Raw genomic sequence first — 15,612 nt, 5'->3', positions numbered from 1 at the left:
ACTGTGTAATGGGTAGAGTGGCAGAATAGCTTATAGAGGGAATTCCAGAGATTGTGTCCTCTCTCATATCTTCACATAAACCTGCTTGCTTTCCAGAAAATATTAAAATTTATGACATGTCAGATGTTTATGACACCAATTAAGCTCCTGATGTGTTGATTTTGTACTGTTGTCTCAATTCCTTGTGAAATAATGTAAACAAATGGAACATCGAAACACAATGTCTCTAAATACTCACTGAGCCACAACAGAACATGATTTTTTGGAATACTCACAGAGGAATACCGTAGCTTTCCATCAAGACCATAGTCTTTGGATTTTCTTTTACCTAAACAAATTTTCAAAGAATTGAAAATAATTCCGCATTTCACCACAAAAAGGTTGATTAGGGCAGTAATATTTCTATCAGCAATGATGCATGTGGTTTTATTCAAAACCTTTCCAGTGTGTGAAGAACTAGAATATTAACATAATATATCTGAATTATTATCTAGTGATCTATTTATCTGATCTATCCATCCACATATCCATTAATCCATAAACCGTCAAACCACCGATTTATCAGCAGGTCAGGCAGCATGTGTGGAGAGAAAAGCAGAGTTAATGTTTCAGGTTGGTGACATCTCATCAGAACAGATCTGATGAAGGGTCACTGACCTGAAACGTTAACTCTGCTTCTCTCTTCACAGATGCTGCCAGACCTGCTGAGTGTTTCCCGCACTTTCTGCTTTTATTTCAGATTTCCAGTATCCGCAGTGTTTAGCTTTTATTTATATCACAGATTTATCAAACCCCCCCATCCATATAGCCATCCATCCATCCATTCCTCTGTGTCTTTCTGTCCGTCCATCTGCCTATCTATCTATCTATCTATCTATCTATCTATCTATCTATCTATCTATCTATCTATCGGTCCACCTGTCTGTTAGTCTAACCAACTATCTATCTATCTGTCTCGCTGTCCATCCATCCATCATCTATCTGTCTATCTGTCTGTATGTCCAGCTATCTATCTATCCATGAGAAGGAATGCAACTCATGATCCTTATTTTTATTTGCTCTTTGTGTGTGACAATATTGGAAGGGCAGTATTTATTGCCTCCCCCTTGATGCCACAAGGGCTTTAAGGGTGTAATGCTGGCCTTTTACCAACATAAGAGACCATAACCACCAGCTCGCGAAAAATAACGGCATTACAATCACTGAATCCCTCGTCATCACTTTGGAAGAGATTCCCATTTACCAGAAACTAAGCTGCACCAGCCACATACATGCTGTGGTTATGAGAGTAGGTCAGATGCTGGTTATTATGCAGTGAGTAGCTTATCCCTGAATCACCAGATGCCTCACCACCAACTCCAGGAAACAAATCAGGAGTTTGATGGAAACATTTCCACTTGCCTGGATTGGTGCTGCTGCAACTCAGCACGGTCTCAGACACAGCAATCCACTTGATCAGCAGCCCAGCCACCACGGTGAACATCCTCTCGCTCTATCTCTGCCTCCACTTGGCTTTAATGTGTACTAGGTAATGACTGAGTTCTGAGTGCGTGAAAGTTCTAGTAGAGGAGGATTCAACATAATCTTGGAGTACTCACCTGAACGAGGGTAATTCTCTGTTGAATTTTCCACCACCGTTGGCTGTATCAATGCTGGGTCTGCTTCGGCCCTGAAGCCTGCAATTCGGATTTCATTTCCATCAGGCACATCATGAACCTGCAAAGATAACGCTAATGGTAAAGCTCTGCAAAGTGCCTCGGGGATTGTGACATCTGCACAGTGTAAGTTTCTGAACCAATGCTGAGATTCCCAGACTGTAATCCATTTTTCCTCCACCTGTAGTTATTCTATCCCGTCGCGGGGATAGAATCTATGATGTTGGCTCGCTGAGTACCATTATCTCAGGCGCTTCCTTGACACATCTGAGCATCAACTCTTCCAACTTGGAGTAGCAACAACTTTCATTTGTATTGCACCTTCAACCTCCTATAAAGAGCCCAACAGGCTTCACAGAAGTGGACCGAACCAAAAATGGCTCATAGCCAAAGAAGCGTCCATCAAGAACACTGATCTCAGAAGGAGAAAAGGAGTGTGTTAAAGGAGGAGGAAGTAAGAGATATGTGGAGAGGATAACTGAGGGAATTTCAGAGCCTGGGACCAAGGCAGTAGAAGGCCTAGCTGCCAATTATAGGGAAAAGGTAGTGGGGGTGCACAAGAGGTCAGATTTGAAGGAACGGAGAGTTTGAACTGATTATAAGTTTACACATCCCAGATGTTGTGCAGAAGACACTGGAAGGGTCAATACAGGTGAGATTGTCAGTTACTTTGCTTTGAAATAGTGTTTTTGCTGATTTTTCTTATTCTTATCACAACTTTTCGTGGTGGGTTACCGAACTCATGGCATAAAAAGAGAAATTGCTGGAGATACTCAGCAGGTGAAGCAGCCTCTGTGGAGAGAGACACAGTGTCAATGGTTCAAGTCGATGGCCTTTCGTCAGCACTGGTAGATGTCAGATCAGCATTGTTCATACTTCATTCTATTCATTGTGAGGGGACGCAAGGAGAGATTACAAAGCCTGATTGACATAGATTGAGTGCGAAGTCAGGAATTTGGTTCACGTGGTAAGTTCTTCCCAATTTAAATTTAGATTAAGAGTCAGACTCAGACATAGAACTTTCAAAGAGCAACGATCCTTCACTGTAGAATACACAAAAAGCATCCCAAGAATACTTGAAATAAAGATGTTAAAGGAAGGGGAGGGGGGCGGGGAACTTAAACAATTAAGAGGAATTAACAAGCAAGGTGATGAGCATGGCTAGAGGATTGGTTCGCAAACAGGAGCAGGGAGTAGGATAAATGGGTCATTTTTGCATTGGCAAGCTGTTACAAGTGGAGTGTCACAGGGATCAGTGCTGGGACATGAACTAATTTCAATCAATATCAATGATTTGGATGAAGGGAAATATGTGTGGTTGCTAAATTTGCTGATGACACAAAGATCAGTCGGGAAGTAAGTTGTCAAGAGGACATAAAGAGTCTACAAAGGGATTTAGATAGGTTAAATGAGTGATTAAAATTTGGCAGATGAAAGTGTGAGAATTTGTGTACTTGTCCACTTTGGCCGAAAGAGTAGAAAAGCAGCATTTTATTTGGAAGGAGAGCGACTGCAGAACTCTATGGTACAGCCGGTTTCCTGGGACATGAATCACAAAAATTTTAGGATGCAGATACAGCAAGTGATTAGGAAGGAAAATGGAATGTTGTTGTTTATTGTCAGGGGAATCGAGTATAAAAGTAGGGAAGTTTTGCTACAGCTGTACAGGGCCTTGGTGAGACTACATCTGGAATACACTGTGTACTGTTTTGATCTCCTTTCTTAAGAAAGGATATCATTGCATTAGAAGCAGTTCAGATAAGGTTAACTTGACTGATTCCTGGGATGCAGGGGTTATCTTACGAGAAAAGGTTGAGCAGGTTGGGCGTGTATCCACTGGAGTTTCGAAGAATGAGAGGTGATCTTATTGAAACATAGAAGATCCTGAGGGGGCTTGACAGGGTGGATACTGAAAGAATATTTCCCCTTGTGGGAGAGTCTAGAACGAGGCGATACAGTTTATAAACAAAGTGACTCCTGACAACGCAGAACATGAACAGAGCGATCACGGATGTCATCAATGCGTGTGAACATTTGCCAACTTGTCAGTATGAATGTGCGCAGGCGCACGCATGACGTCACCATGCAATGACATCATCACGCAATGATGTCATTCACCCGTCAATATTCACCTATCTCCATTCATCCGAACAGTACCCTGCTCCACCTGCCATGCTGCTGCCTTCCTTCAGCCACTCGCTCCTCCCTCCCGCTTCACCCCCTCAGCTACTTGCTCCCTCCCCACTGGCCACTCTACCCTCGGCCACTTGCTCCAGGCCTCCCAGCTTCCCCCCTCTCAGCCATTCACTCCCGTCCTTGATACTTTCTCCACCCCGCTCCTCCCCACTGGCCATTCCCCCCCTCAGCCGTTCACTCCAGACCTCGTCACTGCTCCCCTCTCCCCTGGGCCGATGGTTCCCCACTCATTGCTTCCCCGCTCCTTGCTTTTCACCCCCCCCCCCCCCCACCACCACAACTCCCCTCTCCGGTCGCTCGCTCCCTACTTCCCCCCTCCAGCCGCTAGCTCCAGGTCGCATTGCTTCCCTTCTTTGGGCCTCTTGCTCCTATGTTGCCCCATCACCCCTTGCGGCCCACCTTACTTCTTCAGGCAGTGCAGCAGAGAAAGATCGATCGGAGCCAATGGCTGGATGGGGGGAGTGGAAACGGGGAGCAGGCTATGATCGGCTGACGGTGGGGGGGGCAGTGGCGAGGTCTGGAGTGAGCGGCTGGTGTGGGGGGGTGAACGACCGGTGGGGAGGAGGGGGGGAAGGGAGAAAGCGTCACGGGCGGGAGTAAATGGCTGAGACGGAGGAAGCTGGGAGGCCTGGAGCGAGTGGCTAAGGGAAGGTAGCGAGTAGCCAGCGACGAGAAGACAGGCTCAGGAGGGAACAGCAAAGAGAAGTGCAATAGCAGGAGGGAGTGGGGGACTCCAGGGGGTGGGATGGAGGCGGAGATGGTAGCCGTTGAGGGGAGTTTGGGATGAATTTGTTTTTTGTGATAAATTGAGCAGCGCCATCTTTAATCCTGGCAACTGACTGAAATGAGGCAGACAATGAGATTTCAGTGGAAGAGGCTGTGTTTGCTGACAATGCAAGCACTAGGTGGTGCAGTAATAGCACATGCGCAAACACAGCCATTTATAAAGGGGTCTCCTGTTTAAGACTGAGATGAGGAGAATTTTTTTTCTCTCAGAGGGTTGTTAGTCTGTGGAACTCTCTTCCACAGAGATTAGTGGAATCTGGGTCATTGAATATATTCAAGGATGAGTTTGATAGATTTTTGATGGTCAAGGGTTGGGGATGGGGGGGTGGAGTCAGACAGGAAAGTGGAGTTGAGGCCACAATCAGATCAACCATGATCTTATCGAATGGCAGAGCAGGCGTGAGGAGCCGAATGGCCCACTCTTTCTCCTAATTCTTGTGCTCTTGTCTCCTCTTAGCTGCCGCTGTACTTGGTTAAAGGTTGTTAAATATATAACAACTTCTCGTTCTGGCGATCATTATTGACCTGAAAAAATTGAACTCTGTTTCCCTCCCCACAAACACTGCTTGACTGACTGAGCACTTCCACTATTTTCTGTTTTTATTTCTGATTTGCAGCACCACAAGCATTTTGCTTGTGTTCAGCATATATAACCTCTGGGTTGTGCGCTTAGCACTAGAATATCAAATGATTGCAAATAATAAAACACACTATTGGAGACTGCTTGAAGGAGCACTGGAGATAGCTAAACAAACAGAGCAGTGAATCAGTCAGCACCCCACGATAATCATTCTCTGCCCAATGCTAAATAAGATTAGTGTAAGCAGAGCCCCAAGACTGAGGCAAAGCAAAGGAGGCCCATTCACCCTCCACACCTTCTCATGAACAAAACAGGCTCATTCTGACTTTAGGCGGATTGTACAAAGTGGGTGATGTACGATTGGCCACAAGTTATGGCCTCGCTGGATTTTCCTTTCCATAGGAAGATCGTTAATACGATATCACCCATTTTACATCGTTGCTCACAGTAAAATCCATCCCCGCCACCAAGCACTTGGGAGGATGTCGCAATTGAAAATACCTACCATGCTGAGAAGTCTATTTTGCCAGGAATTTACACATTCAGCACTGTTTGTTTCAGAGGTCCAGCTAAGTAGCGAACAGACCCGATTAACTAACCTCCCTTGTCAATGCACACAGTAAACTGGACCAAAACCCATGTACTGACCTCATTGCTTGCACTATCCTAACTCCCGGACCTGCTGCTCTCTGCTGAGTTGTGGACTCATTCTGTGCAATGGGAAGTCAACCTGCAAGGGTTAAGCAAGGGCGAAACTGCAACCAGCCTATTCCCTGCATGCGGTGTGTCCCAGTGAGCTTGTTCTTTGCAGCATCAACCTTTTCAGCTCAGTGATGGCCAATTCCCAGCACCAAAACTACAACCTATCCCATTGTTTTCACTTATCCCGATTTGTAAGACTGAAGGAATGACAGGGCCGTATCCTGGACTAGAATCAGGATAATTTAAATCACATTTCATTGATGTTTTAAAAAAACTGTTAGAAATTTATTACAGCAAAACAATATTCTCAATTGACAAATCAGAACATCGAGGGTCATCATAGAATACAGGACATAAGGAGGCCATTTGAAAGAGCTGTCCAATTAGACCTATTCCCCTGCCTCTTTCCCGATATACCTCCCACCTGTATTAGACCTTCCAAAATGCATTACCTCACATTTGTCCGGATTAAACTCCATCTGCCATTTTTCTGCCCAAGTCTCCAACCGATCTAAATCCTGCTGTATCCTCTGACAATCCTCATCACTATCCGCAACTCCACCAACCTTTGTGTCGTCCGCAAACTTACTAATCAGACCAGCTACATTTTCCTCCAAATCATTTATATATACTACAAACAGCAAAGGTCCCAGCACTGATCCCTGCGGAACACCACTAGTCACATCCCTCCATTCAGAAAAACACCCATCCACTGTTACCCTCTGTCTTCTATGACCGAGCCAGTTGTGTATCCATCTTGCCAGCTCACCTCTGATCCCATGTGACTTCACCTTTTGTACCAGTCTGCCATGCGGGACCAGCACTTACTGCTTTTTTCATTTTGAAGTATTTATCCAATCCCCTTCCGAAAGTTACTCTTAAGTATATTCCCACCATCCTTTCAGGTAGTGCATTCTCGGAGGTAACAACTCACCGTGTAAAAACAACACCCCCCCCACCCACCTCCTCACCTCCCCCTCTGGGTCTTTTACCAATTACCTTAAATCTGTCACTTTCGGTTACAAAAGTTTCTCTATATTCACTCCAATGGTCAGCCATGGCTCAGAATTTTATAATGAGTTCACAAACTGTTTAGTTAAGTCTGAAACTGGGGTCTTAAATCTAACCAAAGTAAGTAGGAATGTTGGGCGAGTTGGCTCCGGTAGATTGGGAAACGACATTAAAAGATATCACATTAGACAAACAATGGCTAGCATCTAAAGAATTCATATATAAGTTACAAAAATTGTACATTCCATTGAAGCACAAAACACCACTGGAAAGTGGCCCAATGGTAGCTAACAAGAGGAGTAAAGGTTACGAGTAGATTAAATGACAACGTTGACACTTCTGACGAAATAAGTAGTTAGCCTAAAACTTTGAAGGATTTTACAATTCACCAAAGGAAGACCAAAAAAATTGATATGGGAGGTGAGGTGGGAATTTGAGAGTCGATTAGCAAGAGATAGAAAACATATTATAAACATTTCTACCTGTAGGTAAAAGGGAAGATGTTAGTGAAAGTAATGTGGGGTCAGTAGAAGCAGAGACAGTTTTTTTTCATGGGATGTGAGCATCATTGGCAAGGCCAGCATTTATTGCCCATCCCTCATAGCCATTCTTTACCCAATGCAGTCCATGTGGGGTAGGTACACCCACAGTGCAGTTTTGGAGGGATTTCCAGGATTTTGACCGAGTGACAGTGAAGGAACAGCGATATCGTTCCAAGTCAGGATGGTGTGTGGCTTGGAGGGGAACTTGCAGGTGGTGATGTTGCCCTGTGTTTGTTGCTCTCATTCTATTGCATGGTAGAGGTCACAGATTTAGAACACACTGTTAAAGAGCCTTGGTGAGTTGCTGCGGTGCATCTTGGTATATGGTACACAGTGCAGCCACTGTGTGTCGGTGGTGAAGGAAGTGAATGCTGATCATGCAGATTGCTTTGACCTGGATGGTATCAAACGTATTGAGTGGTGATGGAGCAATACTCATCTGGGAAAGTTGCACCTATTCCAGTACAGTCCTGACATTTGCCTTGTAGAAGGTGGACAGGCCTTAAGGAGATAAGGGGCAGAATTTTATGGGCCCCTGGGAGACCGGAGGGGAGGTGGGGAGACCCACAACACAGTAACAGAGGATGGGGGCAGAGTACCCATCACCTTCCCCTCGCCCCACAATTAAGCCGGGGATGGGAAAGGCCGAGGATGGCCTTCCCACCCTGAGGCTAATTGAGGCCCTTAAGGGACCAATTAATAACCACTTAAGGTCTTCTTCCCATGGCATTGGAATTTAACCAGTGGGAGCAAGGGGGGAACAGGGGGTAGGGGAAGTTGGGGGAAGGAGGGAGGTCACTGGTCAAACAAGGCAGTATTTTGTGGCTTACGGGAGCTATCGCTAATGCCCCTCCACTAACTACCCCTGCTCATAAAGACAACCTACTCGCTTGGGCCTGCTGGGCAGGGCCCATCAACCCCGCCTCACATACCTGAGGTCTGGGGCTCCAGCAATGGGTCTGGTCCCAGGCCTCCTGTAGTACCAGCAGTGGCCTTCACTCCCATTGTTGCTGCCGATACTACTGAGCTGCCAGCCCTCTGATTGGCTGGCAGCTCTGGGAAGCAGGGTCCCCACCCTGAATAGGACAGGGACCGTGGCATGGGGCAGTTAATTGCCCGGGTGCTGTTAAATTGAGACGGAGTAACTATTGCTGCAGCTTGGTACAGGGCCTTGGTGAGACCACATCTGGAGTACTGCGTACACTTTTGGTCTCCTTACTTAAGAAAGATATAATTGCATTAGAAGTAGTTCAGACAAGGTTCACTTGACTGATTCCTGGGATGAAGGGGTTATCTTATGAAGAAAGGTTTAAAAGGTTGGGCCGATACTCATTGCAGTTTCGAAGAATGAGAGGTGGTCTTATTCAAACATCTAAGATCCTGAGGGGACTTGACAGGGAGGATGTTGAAAGGACGTTTCCACTTATGGGTTGGACGAGAACTAAGTGACACAGTTTAAAAGTAAGGGGTCTCCCATGTAAGATGGAGATGAGGAGCTTTTTTATCTCTCAGAGAGTCATTAGTTTGTGGAATTGCTTCCTCAGAGAACAGTAGTTATTGAATATATTCAAGGCTGAATTAGATTGATTCTTGATCGACAAGGAAGTCAAATGTTATGGGGGCAGACTGGAAAATGGAGTTAAGGCCACAATCAGACTCGCCATGATCTTGTTGAATGGTGGAGCAGCCTCAAGGGACCAATTGGCCTACTCCTGTTCTTAATTTGTATATATGTATGTTCAAAGGGCTGAGGCTGTGATCCCCTCACCTTTTTGACCCGTCATTGGGACCCCCGCTGGCTCGACTTAATTCAGCCCAAGAGGTGAGTTAACTCGCCGGAGCATTCCCAGCCTCTGATCATTGACTACTGCAGCTTTAGTATTTCTATGGCAGATCTGGTTAAGTTTCTGGTCATGGTACCCCACCCCTCCCATCCCCCAGGATGTTGCTGGTGGGGGATTCAAGGATGGTAATGCTGTCAAATGTCTGATTTTTAGTTATGACTGCTGCTGCCCCTGGCCTGCTCTCCCATACTCCTCATTGAGTCAGGGTTCGTTCCGTAGCTTGATGGTAACTGTAGAGTGAGGGATATGCCAGGCAATAGGGTTACAGATTGTTGTTGAATACAATTCTGTTGTTGCTGATGGCCTACAGTGCCTCGTGGCTGCCCAGTATTGAACTGCTAGATCTGTTCTGAATCTATTCCATTTCATATAGTAGGAATACCATGCAACACGATGAAGGGCGCCCTTGGTGTGGAGACTGGAATTCGTCTCCACAAGGATTCTGCAGTGGTGACCCCGACCAATACTGTCATGCACAAATGGGTGACAACCAGGTCAGGAAGGTTTTCTCTTATTGGTTCTCTCAATACCTGCCGCAGGCCCATTCTGCCGCAGGCCAACTCTGTCAGAAATTGAACTCGCTAGCCACTCTTGATGATGGACATTGGAGTCTCACACCCAGAGTACATTTTGTGCCTTTGATACCCTCAGTGCATACCCAGAGATTGCGATGCAGCAGTCTGGGATTTGGCTGTGAAGTATTCAGTGGGTATATCAAGCTCTGTAAATTTTGGCACAATTCCACAGATGTTAGCAAAGATTTTGGGTGCCTAGATCGATGTTTGTAGTTGTTTGATACAGCTGAGTGGCTTGCTAGGGCACTTCAGAGGACAGGTATGAGTCGACTAGATTCTTAAAGGTCTGGAGTCACATGAAGGCCAAACCAGCGAGGACAGCTGATTTCCTTCCCGAAAGGACATTCGTGAAGAAGTTGGGTTTTTACGACAATCTGGCAGTTTCATGTTTGTCATGACTGAGACCAGCTTTTTATTTCACATTAATTAGTTGAAAGCAATTTCTCAGGTTTCCGGTGCGTCAGTGCAGGTCTCTGGATTACTCAACACCTAAGATTGCCGGTATGTTACCCTCCCCTAAGTTGAAGCTATAATGGGAAGTGAGGAATTGGCAGAGACATTAAACAACTACTTCATCACTGTCTTTGTGGCGGAAGACACAAAATGTTTTCTGCAAATAACGGGGAACAAAGAATCTAGCGAGAATAGAGAACTTAAAGGAATGAGTGTAAGGATTGATATAGTCATGGAGAAATTAATGGGACTATGTGGCAACAAATCGGCCCTGATATTTAAGAAAAGAGGAAATGAGAAAATGTGGACCTGTAGCCGAGTTAGCCCAACATCAGTTTCTGGGAAAATGTTAAAATCTATTCCTAGGGATGTGGTAACAGGGCACTTAGAAAATGATGATATGATAAAGCACATTCAGCACGAATTTATGCAAGGGAAAATGTGTTTGAAAAATCTATTAGAGCTTTTTGAGGATGTAACTATTGGCATGGATGGGGAGGGGGGAAATCAGTATGGATGTATGGTATTTAGATTTTGAAACAAAAAAACATTTGATAAGGTGCCACATGAGAGGGTTAGTTGACAAAACTGGACTTATTGAATTGTGTATTGGGTAATGGACAGAAGAAAAAGAGTAGGAATAACTGGCAGTTTCGGGTTGGCTCGCTGTAACTAATGACGTCCCAAAAACATTTATACTTGGGTTTCAGCTCTTTACAATCTATATTAATGACTTAGATGATGGCAACTGCATGCAACCTGTCCAGCTTTACTGATGATACAAAGTTACTGGGACTGTAAGCTGTCAAGGAGGAAGCAAAGAGGTTGTAAAGGGATATACATGGGTTGGGTGAGTGGGCAAGAATATTCCAGCTGGAATACAATGTGACGAATTGTGAAGTAATCCACTTTGGGAGGGAAAAATAAAAATAGTATTTTTTTTGAATGGGAGAGACGGGGAAATGCTTGCATTTAGAAGGACATGGGTTTCATTGTACATGAATAAGAAAAGGTTAACATGCAGGTACAGCAAGCAATGAAGAAAGCGAATGGTGAAAGCTTTTTTTTTGACAAAGGTTTAATGTAGTTTAAGAGTAAATAAATCTTCCAACAGTTATACGGGCATTGGTGATGCCAGACTTGGAGCATTGTATGCAATTTCAAATCAAATGGGCAAAGGTATTCTGGAAAGTAGATTTGTAGAATGCTTTTGCGACAGTTTCATGGAACAATACATTGTGGAACTACTTAAGGATCAAGCTATATTGGATCCAGTATTGTGTAGTAAGGCAGGATCAATTAGTAATCTCATAGTAAATGATCCTCTGGGAAACAGTGATCATAATACAACTGAATTACATATTAAATTCAATAGTGACATACTCGAGTCCAAAACAATATATGTATGCTTAAACAAAAACAATTCCATAGGTATGAGAAGAGAGTTGGCTAAGGTTGAACGGGTTTGTGGACTACAGTAGTCAGCAAACAGTAGAAAACATTTAAAGAAATATTTTGAAATGTCGAAAAAAAATTGTTCCAATAAAAATAACAAAAAAAAAAGAAACTCAAGGAGAAAGTTGCATCCGTGGCTCACGAGGGAAGTTAGGGATAGCATTAGATTAAAAGTTGTGAAGTTGTAAGCCTGAGGATTGGGAGAGTTTTAGAAACCAGCAAAGGGAGAGCAAAATGTTGATTAAAAGGGAAAGAGTAGAATATGAGAGTAAACTAGCCATGAAAATAAAAATAGATTTTAAGTGCTTTTATAAGAATATGAAAATGAGGAGAGTAGCTAAAGAAAACTTTGGTTCCTTGGAGGTGGGTATCACTGACATACACAGGACTAGGAAAGATCTTTTGCTTAGGGAATATGAGCTGCTAGGAGCTAAATTTGAAAAAAAGGTGTTGTGGTAGCTCTGTTAATTAAGGATGTCATTAGCACAGTAGTGAGAGCTGACCTTAGTTCAGAAGATCAATATGTGAATCAGTTTGGGTAGAGACAAGAAATAACAAACTTAAGAAGTCACTTTTGGGAGTAGTTTATAGGCTCCGTAACAGTAGCTACACTGTAGGACAGAGTATGCAAGAAGGAATAATGGGAGCTTGTAAGAAAGGTACTACAATAAGCATGGCTGATTTTCATCTTCATATAAACTGGACGAATCAGATTGGCAAAGGTACCCGGAAGATGAGTTGATAGAGTGGTATTCAGGACAATTTCATAGAACATTACTTTCTAGTGCCAACCAGGGAGCGGGTTATTTTAGACCTGGTAATGTGCAATGAGACAGGATTAATTAATGGCCTCATAGTAAAGGAGCATCTAGGCAACAGTGATCATAACATGATAGAATTTCACATTCAGTTTGAGGGTGAGAAATGTGGGTCTAAGTCTTAAACTTAAATAAAGGCAATTACAAGGGTATGAGGACAGAGTTGGCTAAAGTGAAATGTGAAAATAGGTTAAAAGGTAAGATGATAGAGAAGCAGTGGCAGACATTTAGAGAGATAGTTCATAACTCAACAAAGATATATTGCATTGAGAAAGAAAGACTCTATGAGAAGGATGTACCATGCGTGGCTAGCTATGGAAGTTAAGGATAGTTTAAAGAAAAGCATACAATATTGCAAAGGTTAGTGATTAGTCAGAAAATTGGACAAATTTCAGAAATCAGCAAAGAACGACTAAAATAATAAGATAGAAATTAAAATATGAGAGAAAGCTAGCTGGAAATATTAAAAAAACAGATAGTAAGCATTTCTACAAGTATTTAAAAAGGAAAAGAGTAACCAAAGTGAGAGTTGATCCCTTGGAGGGTGAGTCTGGGGAATTAATAATGGGAAACAAGAAAATAGGGGAAAGCACTGAACAGGTTTTTTTATCCATCTCCACCGAAATCTAAAATCCCAGAATACTTGAAACCCAAGAGTTAAAAAGGAGGGAGGAACTTGAAATAATCACAATCTCTAGGGAAAACTAATGGGACTAAAGGCTAGCAAGTCCACTGGACCTGATAGCCTGCATCCTAGGGTCTTAAAAGAAGTGGCTGCAAAGGTAGTAGATGTAGGTTGTGATCTTCCAAAATTCTCTAGATTCTGCAAAGGTCCCAGTGGATTGAAAAAATCACAAATGTAACATTTGCTTTCAAAAAAGGTGGGAGACAGAAAGCAGGAAGCTATAGGTCAGCTAGCCTAACATCTGTCATAGAGAAAATGCTGGAATTCATTATTTAGGAGGTAATAGGACATCTGGAAATCATAATTCATCCTGGCAAAATCAACATGGTTTTGTGAAAGGGAAATCGTGTTTAACTAATTTAGTAGAGTTCTTTGAGGATGTAACAAGCAAGGGGGATAGAGGGGAACTGTAGATGTGGTGTACTTGGATTTCCAAAAGGTATTCGTTAATGTGCCACATCAAAGGTTACGACACAAAATAAGAGCACAGGATTGTTTAGCTAACAGGAAGGACAGAGTAAGGATAAATGGGACATTTTCAGGTTGTCAAGCTGTCGCTAGTGGAGTGCCACAGGGATCAGTGCTGGTGCCTCAACTATTTATTATCTACATCAGTTACTTGGATGAAGGGACCGAATGAATGGTTGCTAAATTTGCTGATGACACAAAGATAGGAAGGAAAATAAGCTGTCAAGAGACATAAAGAGTCTACAAAGAGAGTTAGATAGGTTAAGTGAGTGGGCAAAAAATTGGCAGATGGAGTATAATGTGGAAAAATGTGAACTTGTCCACTTTTGCAGGAAAAATAGAGAAGCAGCATATTACTTGAATGGAGCGAGATTGCAGAACTCTATGGTACAGAGGTATCTGGGTGTACTGGGACAAGAATCACAAAAAATTAGTATGCAGCTACAGCAAGTGATCAGGAAGGCAAATGAATTATTGTCGTTTATTGCAAGGGGAATTAAGTATAAATGTCAAGAAGTGTTGCTACAGCTGTACAGAGCCTTGTTAGACCTTTTATGGAGTACTGTGCTCGTTTTGGTCTCCTTACCTAAGGAAAGATACAATTGCATTTGAATCAATTCAGAGAACTTTCACTCGACTGATTCCTGGAATGTCATAGAGTCATAGAGTTATACAGCACAGAAACAGGCCCTTCGGCCCATCGTGTTTGTGCCGGCCATACAGCACCCAACTATTCTAATCACATTTTCCTGCACTTGGCCCGTAGCCCTGTATGCTATGGCGTTTCAAGTGCTCATCTAGATACTTCTTAAATGTTGTGAGGTTTCCTGCCTCCACCACCTCTTCAGGCTGTGCGTTCCAGATTCCAACCACCCTCCAGGTAAAAAAATGTTTCCTCAAATCTCCCCAAACCTCCTGCCCCTTATCCTAAATCTATGCCCCCTCGTTCTTGACCCCTCCGCTCAGGGAAAAAGTTTCCTCCTATCTAACCTATCAATGCCCCTCATAATCTTGTACACATCAATCATGTCCCCACTCAGCCTTCTCTGCCCCAAGGAAAACAACCCTAGCCTTTTCAGTCTCTCTTCATAGCTGAAATGCTCCAGCCCAGGCAACATCCTAGTGAATCTCCTCTGCACCCTCTCCAGTGCAATCACATCCTTCCTATAGTGTGGTGACCAGAACTGTACACTGTACTCCAGCTGTGGCCTAACTAACATTTTATTCAGCTCCATCATAACCTCCCTGCTCTTATATTCTATCCCTTGGCTGATAAAGGCAAGTATTCCATATGCCTTCCTAACCACCTTATCTACCCGTGCTGCTGCCTTCAGTGATCTATGGACAAGTACACCAAGGTACTTCTGACTTTCTGTACTTCCTAGGGTCCTACCATCCATTGTATATTCCCTTGCCTTGTTAGTCCTCCCAAAATGCATTACCTCACACTTCTCAGCATTAAATTCCATTTGCCACTGCTCCGCCCATCTTACCAGCCCAACTATATCGTCCCGTAATCTAAGGATTTCCTCCTCACTATTTACAACACCACCATTTTTCGTGTCATCTGCGAACTTACTGATCATACCTCCTAAATTCACATCTAAATCATTAATGTATGATTAAATGAATCATGAATGTAGGCATTATCTTATGAGTAAAGGTTGAGCAGGTTGGGCCTGTATCCATTGGAGTGTAGAAGAATGAAATGTGATCTTATTGAAATATATACGATCCTGAGGGGACTTGACATAGGAACATAGAAGCAGGAGTAGGCCATTCAGCCCATCGAGCCTGCCCCACCATTCAATATGATCATGGCTGATAGTCCACTTCAGTGCC

General features: G+C 43.6%; 1 protein-coding gene across 6 annotated transcripts in view; it reads right to left on the bottom strand.

Moving 5' to 3' along the window:
- The window catches only part of LOC137345661 (uncharacterized), a 156,392-nt gene that overhangs the window by 67,648 nt on the left and 73,132 nt on the right, over nt 1-15,612 (bottom strand). For all 6 annotated transcript variants that reach the window (XM_068008915.1, XM_068008919.1, XM_068008918.1 and 3 more), the window contains 2 exons: nt 1,599-1,716; nt 276-328 (listed from right to left, as the gene is read on the bottom strand). In XM_068008915.1, the coding sequence (XP_067865016.1) occupies nt 276-328; nt 1,599-1,716 (171 nt within the window). The remainder of the gene's footprint in view (nt 1-275; nt 329-1,598; nt 1,717-15,612) is intronic.

This window comes from Heterodontus francisci, chromosome 29 (genome assembly GCF_036365525.1).
Source record: "Heterodontus francisci isolate sHetFra1 chromosome 29, sHetFra1.hap1, whole genome shotgun sequence".
Classification (NCBI taxonomy): domain Eukaryota; kingdom Metazoa; phylum Chordata; class Chondrichthyes; order Heterodontiformes; family Heterodontidae; genus Heterodontus; species Heterodontus francisci.
Note: the sequence above shows the minus strand (reverse complement) of the source record. Positions and strands in the feature narration are given on the sequence as shown.